We start from the raw sequence: 14,945 nt of genomic DNA on the forward strand, positions 1-14,945 counted from the left end.
TGCTGGTTCACTCCCAAGATTGCCTCAATGGCCAGCGCTGGGCCAGGCTGAAACCAGGAGCCAGAAGTTACCTCCTCATCTGCAAAGTGGCTGGCAGGGGCCCAAGGACTTGGGCCATCATCTGCTGCTTTTCCCAAGCCATTAGCAGGGAGCTAGATCAGAAGTAGAGCAGCCCATACTGGATGCTCGCATCACAGGCAGTAGCTTTACCTGCTATACCAAAACACCAACCCCCAGCATTTTCAGAATTAAATTAGCTAATTCAAAAAATGAAGACTTGTCTAATGGTGATTTTCAATCTCTCCTTCAGCTCTGGAGTGGGGAGGCACACTCGAAGGAAGGAGGCCGGCAGAGGGCGGGGGCTCTTTCTGCCTCTTTCTCAAACTGGCTTTTGTGTCTACCTACTCTGTAATAAGAACTCCTGGGCTTTTCATCTACAAATCTTCCTTCATAATCTCACTGCTCTTCTTGATGGCTGCTTTGATCACCCCACGCCTCTGTTTGGCAGTCACCTGCTGGTGTATGGACTTGGTCCCTTGACTGTTTGTGGCATGCACACTTAGCCGCCTGTCAAGTACCCTGCCAAATACCGGAGGTGTATGACTTACTACTAAAGCTGAACTGGAAGTGAAAATTGAAATACGAACCACACAGCTACTGCAATGAGGTACTCAGATTGAATCACTCACCAAAGGTTCTCACGTGAACCTAAAAACACACCATTTCTCCTTAAAGTGAAAGTTAAGGCAATTCTTCAACTTCCCTTCACTCTGTCTTCCCACAAATACCCTTTCTTAGGAAATGAATGAGAGCTCAATGTAGAAGACAATGTCTTTTAGTACTGTTTCTGGCCCCAATATTTCCCGGCAAAGTGAAAAGCAAACACTCCCCCAGGCCAGGGCTACACCTATACAAACTCATCAGTACCGCGACCATCCCACAGTCAAGGTCCTTCCTGCTAGATTACACACCAAGTCAGTAATTTTCCTCCAAAAGTCTTTCCTCTTTCACCCTCTGTTCCCAATTCTATGTTATCCTAACAAATACATGAAATTGGCATTTTAGCATCTCCTGAAGAAAAAAAATGCAAAGTCTTTAGCAAACACCAAGAACAAACTTCAACCCATTACTGCTTTTGACCACTTGAACCTTTTCTGAGTTAAAGGTGCTAAAAAAAATACCAAGCCAAGAGACTCCACTACTCTTAATTCAGCCAAGGATTGAAACCTGCCATCAGCATTTTTTTTTTTTTTTTGAAAGTTCCAATTAGTGGACACCAAACAAGCCTGAAGTTAGCTTCCCTGCAGGCCATTTCCCTGCGGAGACTCTATCTGTGACCTGCAACCCGTCTGGGCTGTCACACCCCTAGCAGTTTCACAGTGACCAGTGACTGGGCTTCCCTTTTACTTAGTTCGCCTCCGGGCACCAGCGCATTAAGGTGGTCCCTCTAAGTGGATAAATTACATACATAACATAAAGCACATCCTGAGTACCTTAACCAATGACTACGCCAGATCACAGGCAAGGGGACAGAACCGCCCGTTCTCAGACCTCAACAAAAGGCTGCCACCAATCCCGCAAGTAACTGCAGCGCTGGCCCAAGCCTGGCCTGCTCGTTTTGCTCCCACCAGGGACCATGCTGGCTCCGCGATGCACGGAAAGCAGTGGCGCCCGCGTCGCAGGTCCCAGGTCGGGGCACCGGCCAGGGGTCCTCCCTGCGCGCACCCCCTCGTGCCGCCATCCGCCCTGGGCACAACTCTGGGAGGCGGCTTAAGGGACAGCACTTTGTCCGGGCACGCGACCCTTGCCAGCCAAGGGGGAGCAGCAGGCTGACTGGGTCGTCGACCCAGGAGGAAACAACAGCCAGAAATAAACTCCCACGGCCGGGCGCCTAGGGGTGAGGGCCGCCGGGAGCCGCCCCTCTGAGGCCCGAGTCCCCGGCCCCGGTCCTTCGGCGGGCAGCGGACTCCACGGAGTCCGCGCCCGTCCGAAGTGGCAGACAAAGTGAGGCAGCGCCTCGTGTGAGGAAACCGGGGAGCGCCCCAGCGGCGAAAGAGAAAGAACCGGGCCCGGCCGGAGGCGTCGCCAACGGCCGCCGCCCCCGCGGCCCGGCCCGGCCCCCGCCACGGGATTCGCGTACGCCCCCTTGACGCCTCGGGCCGCCCCGCGCGGCGGCGCCCACGCGGGCTCCCGGCTATCCCACGCGGCCGGCGGGTGTCCTCCTTACCCCGAGCCCTGCGGCGACAGGCGGGGGCGAGCGGGATCGCCGAGGCTCGGCCGGCCCGGGCTGCGGCGCCTCTGGCCCCGCGGTGCCTGGCGGGAGGGGCGCGAGGGTGCACGCGCGGGTTGGGGCGCGGGAGCCGCCCCCCGCCTCGCCCCCCGTGCGCATGCTCCCGCCGCACCTGCCTCGCTCCGGGCTCCACTCCCCAGGGAGCCTGGGTGACGCTGGGCCCGCCGGGGTCGGAGCTCGCCCGCGGGAGGGAGGCGGCTGCAGCTTGGTTTTCTGAGGCGGTTTTCTCTCTGTTCCCTGGGAAGGAGTCCCCCCCCCCCCCCAAAAAAAAAAACCCGGCTACTTCGTCTCCTACGAACCCTCCCCCGCCACGGTGTCCCAGGGCTCTCACCCCCCTGTCCTCTCCGCTGTGCGGGGCCGGTCTCCCTCAGGGTGTTCTCCGCGAGTCCTGTCTTTGCGATTTAGCAGCCTCCTCTGGGACGCCCCTTTCCAGCTCTCGACTTTGCTACACATGCGTCCCCTTAGACCATTTCAAAATAAAAGAATACTCCGCACACGGGGCGAGCAGTAGTGGTCACCGACCCTGACCCGGCTGCTTGGGATTGGACAGGAAGCCGAGAACATTCAGTCCCTGCCCTCAAGGAACTTAAAGTCTCTCCGGCTCCCTTGGGCCTCCCGTAGGTCATGTCGCCTGCCTTGGGAGGAACCGACTAAATCTTTTATGTTAGTTTATGGTAAAATGTAGCTGGTTACTGAAGGCTATGTTGTGACTTGCAATGAAATTTTTTCTCATTGCAGTGTCTTACCGGTAAACTCCAGTTAGCAAATAATAGTACAAAGTAGGTGTGAGTTGGTTGCTTTCAGCGAAAGATACTGAATAATTTTACACGTTAGCAATAAGAACATGGAAGATGGCATTTTTGATTTCTTGTTGACTACCATAAGCCGAGAGTGAAAACTTTGGGTTTAGGGATGATACTCTCATTTGGTGAAATACCAGTGTCGTTATTGAAGAGAGAACTATAAAAACCCTTTGCTGATGCAGTTTTTAAATTAAGAACAGTGGTGGGAGAAATCGGTAAGTGGGAACACAACAAACCGTGTCCTTCGTGCTTATCAGGAAAAGAGCAGAGGCAAAAAGATAGAGAAATGGAAGCAGACGGCAGCACTACAGAGAGGCAAATGTGTTAACACTCCCAGCGGAATGCTGGGCTTGTTTCCACTCCATTTTAACATGTTTGTGCTAAGACTTTGTACCGTTTCCATGTGTTTCTGTGATAACAGGCACACCTGAGGGAACCAGCTGTGGATGCTCGCTCACCTGCTGGAGGAAATCAGTGGTGCCCTGTGGGGGTGATGGGTGGAGGAGAGCTCTCCGTTGCTGCTGCTCACGGGAGCACCAAGCTTTTGGTGAAGGGCAAGAGCGGCAGTTACTGCGGCTTACACGCCATCTTCTCTCTCAGGTGTGTGTATTTGTCATTAAAGACTCTAGGTGTTAGCGATATAAACATGAAACTGTTCTCAGCACAGAAAGAGCAAAGGGCACTTCTGAATCCACCTGTCCCTCAGAAAAAATCAACACTGATGTCATACAACATCAAACAGAGCTGGATTGAAATCCAAGTAGAGTGAATGTACATCATCTTGTGCTCACTCTTTTTTGTTTTATGGGAAATAGAATTATTATTATAATGTGTTTAAGCAATATGCTGGGTTTAGATTTGGGAAAGCAGAAACACACTTCTTTCCTGCGCTAGGTTTAAATAAGGAAAAGTATGTGCCCATAAAACAGATGGTGCAGGGACTCTCATGGAGGGCTACCTATCTATAAATGCATAGGTGCAGAGCACAGACAACAAGATAGGATGATATTCAAAGACGCTGGCATCTGTTGTATACTACACTGTTATTCAAATTTTCAGGAAATGTAAGCAGGGACACATCACTGTAGTTCACTTCTTACAGAATTTTTAAAGTGCTGTTGGAGTAAATCCCTTTTATTTGAATAGCTATAGATTAAAATGAAATATTTTTCATGCACTTCTGTGACATTTATTATTTATTATAGTGTTACCAATGTCCCTTATGAGCAAAGGATTTTTTTAATTATTCATTTTTGATTATTTGAAAGGCATAGAGACAAAGACAGACATTTCATCCTCTACTCATTTCCCCAAATGGTGGCAACAGTTGGTGCTGAGCCACAAGAAAACTAAGAGCCTGGGACTCCATCCAGGTTTTCCGCATGGGCGGAAGGGACCCAACAACTACGGAGCCATCACCTGCTGCCTCCCTGGGTGCACATTAGTGGGAGGCTGGAACTGGAAGCAGAACCAGGACTGGAATCCATGCACTTGGATTTTGGATGTTGCCATCCCAAGCAGCATCTTAACTACTCCGCTGAACTGACCACCCCAGAGCAAGGGAGCTTGGAATACTGATGGTTGCTAGATATTTTCCTTTTATAATGCAATTGACTCTAAATGCATCTTAATGTTGTTTACTGTTGGAAACTCTGGTGACATGGTAAACCTAGAAGAGCGCCATTTGTGTAGGTTATCAAAATATGTTAGAATCCCAGCTATTCTTTAGCATGTCTGTGTCTGTATCTATTGTTAATGAAAGTATAACCTTCCCACCTGCTAAGATACAGACCAGATTTATTAAAGGAACTCTCTTTTTTTTTTAATTTCCTAAACTTGTTTTTTCTTTTTACTTTTTTTTTTTAAGATTTATTTATTTATTTGAAATCCGGAGAGTTAGAGAGAGGCAGAGGCAGAGAGAGAGGAAGATAGAAGTCCATCCACAGGTTCACTCCCCAAATGGCCACAGTGTCCAGAGCTGGGCTGATCCAAAGCCAGGAGCCAGGAGCTTTCTCCAGGTCACCCACATGGGTGCAGGGGCCCAAGGACTTGGGCCCATCTTTTACTGCTTTCTCAGGCCATAGCAGAGAGCTGAATGGGAAGTGGAGTAGCCAGGACTCCAAGGGTGCCCCTATGGGATGCCAGCACTGCAGGCAGCGCTCCAACTGAAATGCCACAGAGCTGGCCCCAGTTGTTCACTTTTTTCTATGTGGGTGTTTATCTTTCTTTTCTAAGTAGGATTAAATCCCATTGCTTTGTTATTTGATCAGTGGTAAGATTGGCTGTTAATATAGATGTGTTTGTAGAATCCCTGATTGTTTCCTAGCTTAAGCTATGAATGGGAATGTTTGGGAGAGTTTAGCACACAGTGACTTCCTTTACATGCTTTGGTGTAATCAAAATTATCTTAACCAAATTTTCTTCAGCAACTATTACCAAGTTTATTTTCATATTAATAATCACTGTTAATTTTCCCTGTTACAGTTTCTCTGCGACGAATGGTGTGTTCTTGAGTCAATCATTTGGCTAAGTGCTTAAGACACCCGCATCACATATCAGACCCCTTCTCTGTTTTTGATCGACCTTCCTGCTAATGCACACCTTAGGAGACATCAGATGATGGCTGTGATCCTTGGGCCCCTACCACCCACTTGGGATATCCAGATGGAGTTCCCAGTTCTTGGCTTCAGCCTGACCCGGCCCCAGGTGGGTGAACATTGGAAAGTACATCAGCAAATGAAAGATCTCTCTCTCTCTCTCTCTCTCTCCCCCCCACCTCCCTCAGGCTCATTCTACTATTCTTTAAAAAAAAAAAGAATGATGTGTTCCTAAATGTACTATCCTGTATTAAACTTCTTTCAATAGGTTGCAAAATAAATAATTACATAGAATTCTATTTAAGTATAAATACTGATTTAGAAAGAAGCCATACAAATTAAACTGAATAATTAAAACTAATTTTAAATAAATGATACCACAGCTTCATAAACAAAATGCACATTATGCTCTTTTGAATAAATGACTGAAAATCTTTATGGAAATATAGTTAATTTTATGCTTGTACATTTTTAGTAGATAAAAGCATAAAATAGCTTAAACATACTGCCTCTGGGTATACCCCTTTAAATTTTAAAAACTCTACCTTATGCACTGTACTTCTAATGATGCTTAGTCTGTAGAATCTGAGCAAGATAAGGATCCTCATATCAATGAGCAACTTCCACTACAACTGCTATTGAATACACTAATAGGATTTGAAGAAGGGCATGCGAAGTCCAGAAGGAAAACTATCAATCCCTTTAATCTTCTTCTCATGAATATTGATAGCACAACCAAACCACTTCTAAGGTGAGAGATCTCAAAAATGAAAATGAAAAATTTTTGGTAGGCAATTCATACTTTCTTAAATAGCAATATGTCCAAAATAGCTGTAGTTACACATGGATTCTTTAAAAATACCAGGTAATATAATACAAAGAACATATGCTAGGAGTCAGGAAAGATGTTCACTTTTCCTGTATCTGCCATTGACCCATCGTGGAAATAAACCAGCTGGCTCCACAGGATGTGTCACAGCAGAGTGCTTACATTAGAGATCACCAAGGTCAGGGTCGACATCTAGTTCTTAGCTTTGTAGGTCCAGCAATTTGATTTTGTTAATGCTCCCAGCAGTGCTCAGACCAAGGGAACCAGCTGAAAACAAAAATGCCAAGACTGCTGATAGATATAAATGCCAGAAAGGTCAATATTTCCTGGTTGGCACGTTCCTATCACCATAGGCTACAAAAGAAGGCAAATTATATTAAAAGATTGCCCAGTGACCATGAAATCAGAACAGGGAGAGCTGGCTGCTCTTAGCGGATAGTGTCAACAAGTAATGACTGATATGACCATTTTCCTAGAAGGATGTCTCTAGCCAGGAAACCCAGACTCTGTCAGCTGGAGAAACCAATGGAGTGCAATGACCTTTGCATATCAATCCCTGGGACATTCTCTGGTCATTTCCTTGTTTGGATCTGAGTTCTTCAAAAACCTCCATTGGCAATACACGTACAAACCCTCTCTTGCTGGTAAGGCTGCTATTTCTGCAGGATGATAAACTCAATTTTCCCACTTTGGGTCTTTCAGAAAAGATGGCTTTTTCTTCTTTTAAATTCATTATTTTTTTTTTATTGGAGAGTCAGGGAAAGAGAGAGAAAAACATTAACAGACAAAGAGAAAGCATGTTCCCATCCTCGGGTTCGCCCTCTGCAAATGCTTACAATGGTGGATGCTGGGCTTGAGCCAGAGCCAGGAGCAGGAACACCATCCAGATTTCCCACAAGAGTGGCAGGAACCCAACTACTTGAACCATCATCACTGCCTCTCTGAATCTGTATTAATTAGCAAGAAGCTGGAATCAAGAGCCAAAGCTGGGAATAAAACCCGGGCACTCTGAGTGGGATGCATGCAATTTAACCGCTAGGCTAAACACCTACTTCTGTAATGCCTTTTTCTTAATTTCTTTTTGACCCACTGTCAGAATTCCAAGAATATTTTTCTGCCATCCCTTATGCATTAAGTGACTAAATTCAAACTTACTTTTATTATGTCTAGTCTATATTGAATTGTCCCCATTTTATTAAACCTCTAACTAAGGTTTAAAAAAATGTTTTTGCTTAATATGCTACCATTCCACTAAAAAATTCTTCCTGCGTTGAATCCTTATTTTTTCTTTGTCATTTTTATGCCTAAAATATAAATTCTTACAAAATTCATTTTTGATTTTAGAAAAAAAGAGTTAATATAAAACTGTGAAAGTAACATTTGCAGGAAAAAGTTAAAAGGCTTTATCTATCCTCATAGGGATAGAAGTTCTGTTTAGATTACCAAGAATACAGTGAATATTCTGAACTTAAACATTCCATACTCCCCCATTTCTGGATTTCATGCATTAATTATTTTATATTATTAAGCTATGATTATTATTTTGGAAACAGGATACATACACATATAATGTTATATATGAGGATATTTTAAGAAATCTGTGGAAAATTAAAATATAAGTGGGGGCAAAAAATTTGAAATTAATGCATAGTTTTTTCTTTTTTTAACTTTTATTTAATGAATATAAATTTCCAAAGTACAGCTTATGGATTACAATGGCTTCCCCCCATAACTTCCCTCCCACCCGCAACCCTCCCCTTTCCCGCTCCCTCTCCCCTTCCATTCACATCAAGATTCATTTTCAATTATCTTTATATACAGAAGATCAGCTTAGCATATATTAAGTAAAGATTTCAACAGTTTGCTCCCACATAGAAACACAAAGTGAACAATACTGTTTGAATACTAGTTATAGCATTAAATCACAATGTACAGCACATTAAGGACAGAGATCCTACATGAGGAGTAAGTGCACAGTGACTCCTGTTGTTGACTTAACAAATTGACACTCTTGTTTATGGCCTCAGTAATCACCCTAGGCTCTTGTCATGAGCTGCCAAGGCTATGGAAGCCTTTTGAGTTCACCGACTGATCATATTTAGATAAGGTCGTAGTCAGAGTGGAAGTTCTCTCCTCCCTTCAGAGAAAGGTACCTCCTACTTTGATGACCTGTTCTTTCCACTGGGATCTCACTTATGGAGATCTTTCATTTAGTGTTTTTTTTTTTTTTTTTTTTTTTTTTTTTTTTTTTTTTTTTTTTTTTTGCCAGAGTGTCTTGCTTTCCATGCGCAAAATACTCTCATGGGCTTTTCAGCCAGATCCACATGCATTAAAGGCCATACATAGTTTTTTCATAATACACATATTTCATGAACTGTTTAAAGATCCCTCCTCTATTGTTATTATACGGTGTAATAATAAGAAATATATTTGGTCTTTGATTCCCTGCACAGAGCTCCTAAAGCCTTTGGAATTTCCTGAGTGACAGAAGTATCTTCTGTTACTCATAGGGAGACCCTTTTGATCACATTCTTCATGCTAGTCAGACGGCTTAGAGTGGGGCCCTGCATAGTCTCAGAGTGAGGCTGCTCTCCAGAGAGACCAGGTGCTGAGAGGGAAGGGAGCCTTTAGCCCCACCCACTAGTCTCCAGGAAGGTGCAATTAGAGGGGCTGGAGTTGAGCTGTATAAAATTCTTGAGAGGTAGGTCATGGGAGGTCAGTTAGGATGCCTGCATCTCACATCAGAGTACGTGGCTGTGAGTCCTGGCTCTGGCTTCTAACTGCACTTTCTAGTGGTGCGGATCCTGGGAAGCAGTGGTGCTGACCTAAGGTTGTTGGGCTCCTGCCACTCACTTGGGAGACCTGGAGTGAGTTCCAGGCTCCCAGCTTTGCCCTTGTGCAGGCATTTAGGAATGAACCAACAGATGAGTGTTTCTCTAGCGTTTCTCTCTCCCTTCCTCCTTCCCTCTTCTCCCTTTCTGTCTCTCCCCTTCCCTCTACCTCTCATTCATTTATTTGAGAAAATGAACAAAACTTAAAAAAAAAAGCCTAGAATAAGATATGATGAACTTCTAGGTTGGCAAACACCTCCCTGTACCTGGAGAATGGTACACCCCAGCCCTATGAGGTTAGTAGGTATTGGAGTGTTAAATTTCCAGGTGTTGGGAGGTTTCTCATGCAGCAATAATTAAGCAAGGCAGAAACCTTATTCATTTTTTATTACATTACAGCTATGTTATTTCTTTATGTCTTTTCTTTTGGAGCAAAATGAGTAACCAGCTAGATTTTTTTTCCCTTAAAAACGTGAATGTTGTACAAGGAACCTTCAAAAAGTACATGGAAATGCATATTATAAGAAAACTATGCATTGATTTCAAATTTTTGGCACACCAAAAGAAGCTTATCTTTTAAATCCAATTTTCCATGAACTTTCGGGGACAAAATTGTAGGAAGTAAATGCAACTGTCTGCTTTACAAAAACATAGACCAGTATAAAATATCATTGCTAATGTATCTGTTAGTGTCTGATTAATGTTCTCCCTAATATAGCCATTCCCTCCACCCTATGAATTCTCCCCTCCTAATACATAGATACTCAAATGTTTCCTACCCTGACCAACAGCAGCAAAAGCTTTTCTCTGACTTTGCTTCCATTTTAGGTAACCCTACTGCTCTTGGTCCCTTAATTATCAAACTCCTATAATCCTACAAAAATCTATCTGTAGTTTCCACTTTGGCTTTAACTGCTTGCATTCTGACATTTGCCCCCTGCACTTTTTGAAACAATTCTCTAAGTGGTCATAAATGGTCCTTGGATTGTCCAAATTCACTTTATCATGCTGTTATCCATTTACCAGATTCCTCTGAAGCATTTGAGGATGCTGAGCCCAATCTTCCAATTCTCTTTTGGCCTTGCTTAGGGGCAAAATCCCTCTGATGTTGCTTAGAAAAGGGAGGTGGGGGCTTTATCAGGTAGAATCAAGGATTTTTCATTCTTTGGAAGAAAGGGTGGACAGCTTGTCCTTGTGTGGCATTGGGACCCAGATCACCACACCCTCATCACTCCAGATCCTCCTGCCTCTCAAGCCCTTGTCTGTGCATCCTCTGTTTGTCTGTGTACTTCCTCTACTTGGCAGATACACGTTGTCAAATCCAGTTACCTCCAGCCCTGCTCAACCACGTAATATAATAATTAGCTTCACTGAAATCCAGTTTCATTCCTGAGAATGAACTCCATGTCTCAACTAGATGTCTACTCTTAATCCATACATGGGCAGGGACTCATATTCAAAATGCCTACACCTGGCATAGGTGTGACACAGAATTGGCGGATGGCTCGCAAATGCATCTGCAGCATCTCTCTTGGTTTCTGTGATGCAGACTGTCTTGATGCTCCGCTTCTTCTCTGTCCACCTCTCCCCAGCCTCCTGCACTAACATTGCTTTTCTTTCACTCTTTAACAATGGGCTGATGAGATTCTGTTCCTTCCCAGCCTAGGCTCTTCTCTTGAGCTTTCAGACCCACTGATGTACCATCAGTGACTCATTTTTCACTCTGAGATCCTCTAACATTTCTCTGGATCTGCACCCTCAAGTTTCCAACCTCTTGCCTGTTATTTTGTTTCATGGAGTTCCCACTGGTTTTTTTGACCTATCCCCATCATCCCTCATTTTCTGCTCTCTGATCTCTTCCTTCTTCTTCTTTGAGACCCCTTTTCCCAGCCATTCCATTCTCCTTGCTACCTCCAAGTCCAACCTATTGCCAACTGTTATTAACATCTTTCTGCATTATTAGTTTCTCTCCACCTCACTGTTTTTCTTCTCTTTCTTTCCTTTTTCCTTCCTTCCTTCCTTCCTTCCTTCCTTCCTTCCTTCCTTCCTTCCTTTTTTGTTGTTGTATTTTCCCCTCCTCTCTCATTACCTACTTCAGACTTTGACCATATTTTTTTCCAGAACAATTATAGTACTCCTGATAGATCTAAGGGAAGATTTTTACCTTAGGCATCCACATAATTCTGTTTCAGAATAGATTATAAAATAATTCAACTGATAGAAGTATTTTCAAGGAAATCCCACTGTTTTATATTATTTGTGGAAGAACAGTGAAGGAATCCAAATATTTCATCTCTTGATTGCCCTTCCAACAGGTTGAAAAACTGTCTCCCCTGCACCCTTTGGGTTTCACTCTCTCCTCTCTACCATCTCAGCACTTGTGATGGATACAGACTGATCCCTTAAGTAATCTCATATTTTCTTTGTTCCCCATTCTCTCCCTTTTTTTAACTTTTATTTAATGAATATAAATTTCCAATAAAGCTTATGGATTACAATGGCTTCCCCCCCATAACATCCCTCCCACCCGCAACCCTCCCCTTTCCCGCTCCCTCTCCCCTTCCATTCACATCAAGATTCATTTTCAATTATCTTTATATACAGAAGATCAGTTTAGCATATATTAAGTAAAGATTTCAACAGTTTGCTCCCACATAGAAACACAAAGTGAAAAATACTGTTTGAATACTAGTTATAGCATTAAATCTCAATGTACAGCACACTAAGGACAAAGATCCTACATGAGGAGTAAGTGCACAGTGACTCCTGTTGTTGACTTAACAAATTGACACTCTTGTTTATGGCCTCAGTAATCACCCTAGGCTCTTGTCATGAGCTGCCAAGGCTATGGAAGCCCCCTGAGTTCACTGACTCTGATCATATTTAGACAAGGCCATGGTCAAAGTGGAAGTTCTCTCCTCCCTTCAGAGAAAGGTACCTCCTTCTTTGATGACCCATTCTTTCCACTGGGATCTCACTCACGGAGATCTTTCATTTATTTTTTTTTCCCCCAGAGTGCCTTGGCTTTCCATGCCTGAAATACTCTCATGGGCTTTTCAGCCGGATCTGCATGCCTTAAGGGCTGATTCTGAGGCCAGAGTGCTATTTAGGACATCTGCCATTCTATGGGTCTGCTGTGTATCTCACTTCCCATGTTGGATCATTCTCTCCCTTTTTGATTCTATCAGCTAGTATTTGCAGACACTATTCTTGTTTCTGTGATCCCTTTGGTTCTTAGTCCTATCATTATGATCAATTGTGAACAGAAATTGATCACTGGGACTAGTGAGATGGCATTGGTACATGCCACCTTGATGGGATTGAATTGGAATCCCCTGGTATGTTTCTAACTCTACTGTCTGAGGTAGTCAGCTTGAGCATGTCCCGAATTGCACATCTCTTCCCTCTCTTATTCCCACTCTTATATTTAACAGTGATCATTTTCAGTTAAGTTTCAGCACTTAAGAAGAATTGTGTATTGATTACAGTATTCAACCAAAAGTATTAAGTAGAACAAACAAACAAAAAATACTAAGAGGGATAACATATTAAGTTGTTCAATAACAGTCAGGTTGAGGGCTGATCAAGTCACCGTTTCTCATAGTGTTCATTTCATTTCACTTTAACAGGTTTCCTTTTTGGTGCTCAGTTAGTTGTCACCTATCAGGGAGAACAAGTGGTATTTGTCCCTTTGGGATTGGCTTATTTCACTCAGCATAATGTTTTCCAAATTCCTAGCAGGGATCACTTTTCAGTTAAAATTTAAACACCTAAGAATAATTGTGTGTTAATTACAGAGTTCAACCAATGGTACTAGAACAAAAAAATATGAAAATGGATAAAGTATTACATTGTACATCAACTGTCAGGACAAGAGCTGATCAAGTCACTGTTTCTCATAGTGTCCATTTCACTTCAACAAGTTTCCCCTTTGGTGCTCAGTTAGTTGTCGCCAATCAGGGAGAACATATGATATTTGTCCCTTTGGGACTGGCTTAATTCACTCAGCATGATGTTTTCCAAATTCCTACATCTTGTTGCAAATGACTGGGTTTCGTTGTTTTTGACTGCTGTATAGTATTCAATAGAGTACATGTCCCATAATTTCTTTACCCAGTCTACTGTTGACGGGCATTTGGGTTGGTTCCAGGTCTTAGCTATTGTGAATTGAGCTGCAATAAACATTAATGTGCAGACAGCTTTTTGTTTGCCAATTTCATTTCCTTTGGGTAAATTCCAAGGAGTGGGATGGCTGGGTTGAATGGTAGGGTTATCTTCAGGTTTCTGAGGAATCTCCAGACTGACTTGCATAGTGGCTTAACCAGTTTGCATTCCCACCAGTCCCTTTTTCCCCACATCCTCTCCAGCATCTATTTTTGGTAGATTTCTGAATGTGAGCCATTCTAAGTGGGGTGAGGTGAAACCTCATTGTGGTTTTGATTTGCATTTCCCTGATTGCTAGTGACCTTGAACATTTTTTTATGTGTCTGTTGGCCATTTGGATTTCCTCTTTTGAAAAATGTCTATTGAGGTCCTTGGCCCATCTCTTAAGTGGGTTGTTTGTTTTGATGTTGTGGAGTTTCTTGATCTCTTTGTAGATTCTGGTTATCAACCCTTTATCAGTTGCATAGTTTGCAAATATATTTTCCCATTCTGTCGGTTGCCTCTTCACTTTCCTGACAGTTTCTTTTGCAGTACAGAAACTTCTCAATTTGATGCAATCCCAAATGTTAATTTTGGCTTTGACTGCCTGTGCTTCTGAGGTGTTTTCCAAGAAGTCATTGCCGGTACCTATATCTTGCAGGGTTTTTCCAATGCTCTCTAATAATTTGATGGTGTCAGGTCGTAGATTTAAGTCTTTAATCCATGTTGAGTGGATTTTTGTGTAAGGTGAAAAGTAGGGGTCTTGCTTCATGATTCTGCATGTGGAAATCCAATTTTCCCAGCACCATTTATTGAATAGACTGTCCTTACTCCAGGGATTGGTTTTGCATCCTTGATCAAATATGAGTTGGCTGTAGATGTTTGGATTGATTTCTGGTGTTTCTAGTCTGTTCCATTGGTCTATCCATCTGTTTCTGTACCAGTACCATGCTGTTTTGATTACAACTGCCCTGTAGTATGTCCTGAAATCTGGTATTGAGATGCCTCCAGCTTTGTTTTTGTTGTACAAGATTGCTTTAGCTATTCGAGGTCTCTTTTGTCTCCATATGAATTTCAGCATCATTTTTTCCAGATCTGAGAAGAAGGTCTTCGGTATTTTGATTGGTTTTGCATTGAATCTATAAATTGCTTTTGGGAGAATGGACATTTTGATGATATTGATTCTTCCAATCCATGAGCATGGAAGATTTTTCCATTTCTTGGTATCCTCTTCTATTTCTTTCTTTAAGGTTTTGTAATTTTCATCGTAGAGATCCTTAACGTCCTTGGTTAAGTTTATTCCAAGGTATTTGATTGTGTTTGTAGCTATTGTGAATGGGATTGATCTTAGAAGTTCTTCCTCAGCCGTGGCATTGTCTGTGTATACAAAGGCTGTTGATTTTTGTGCATTGATTTATACCCTGCTACTTTGCCAAAATCTTCTATGAATTC

General features: G+C 43.1%; 1 protein-coding gene across 1 annotated transcript in view; it reads right to left on the bottom strand.

Moving 5' to 3' along the window:
- The window catches only part of L3MBTL4 (L3MBTL histone methyl-lysine binding protein 4), a 554,392-nt gene extending 551,649 nt beyond the window's left edge, over nt 1-2,743 (bottom strand). Inside the window, exons 1-2 of the mRNA XM_089304912.1 lie at nt 2,622-2,743; nt 2,228-2,527 (exon numbers count right to left, since the gene is read on the bottom strand). Of these exons, the coding sequence (XP_089161038.1) occupies nt 2,228-2,527; nt 2,622-2,743 (422 nt within the window). The remainder of the gene's footprint in view (nt 1-2,227; nt 2,528-2,621) is intronic.
- Nucleotides 2,744-14,945: the final 12,202 nt, after the last annotated feature.

Source organism: Oryctolagus cuniculus, chromosome 10 (genome assembly GCF_051225735.1).
Source record: "Oryctolagus cuniculus isolate XC-2025 breed Fujian yellow rabbit chromosome 10, ASM5122573v1, whole genome shotgun sequence".
Lineage (NCBI taxonomy): Eukaryota > Metazoa > Chordata > Mammalia > Lagomorpha > Leporidae > Oryctolagus > Oryctolagus cuniculus.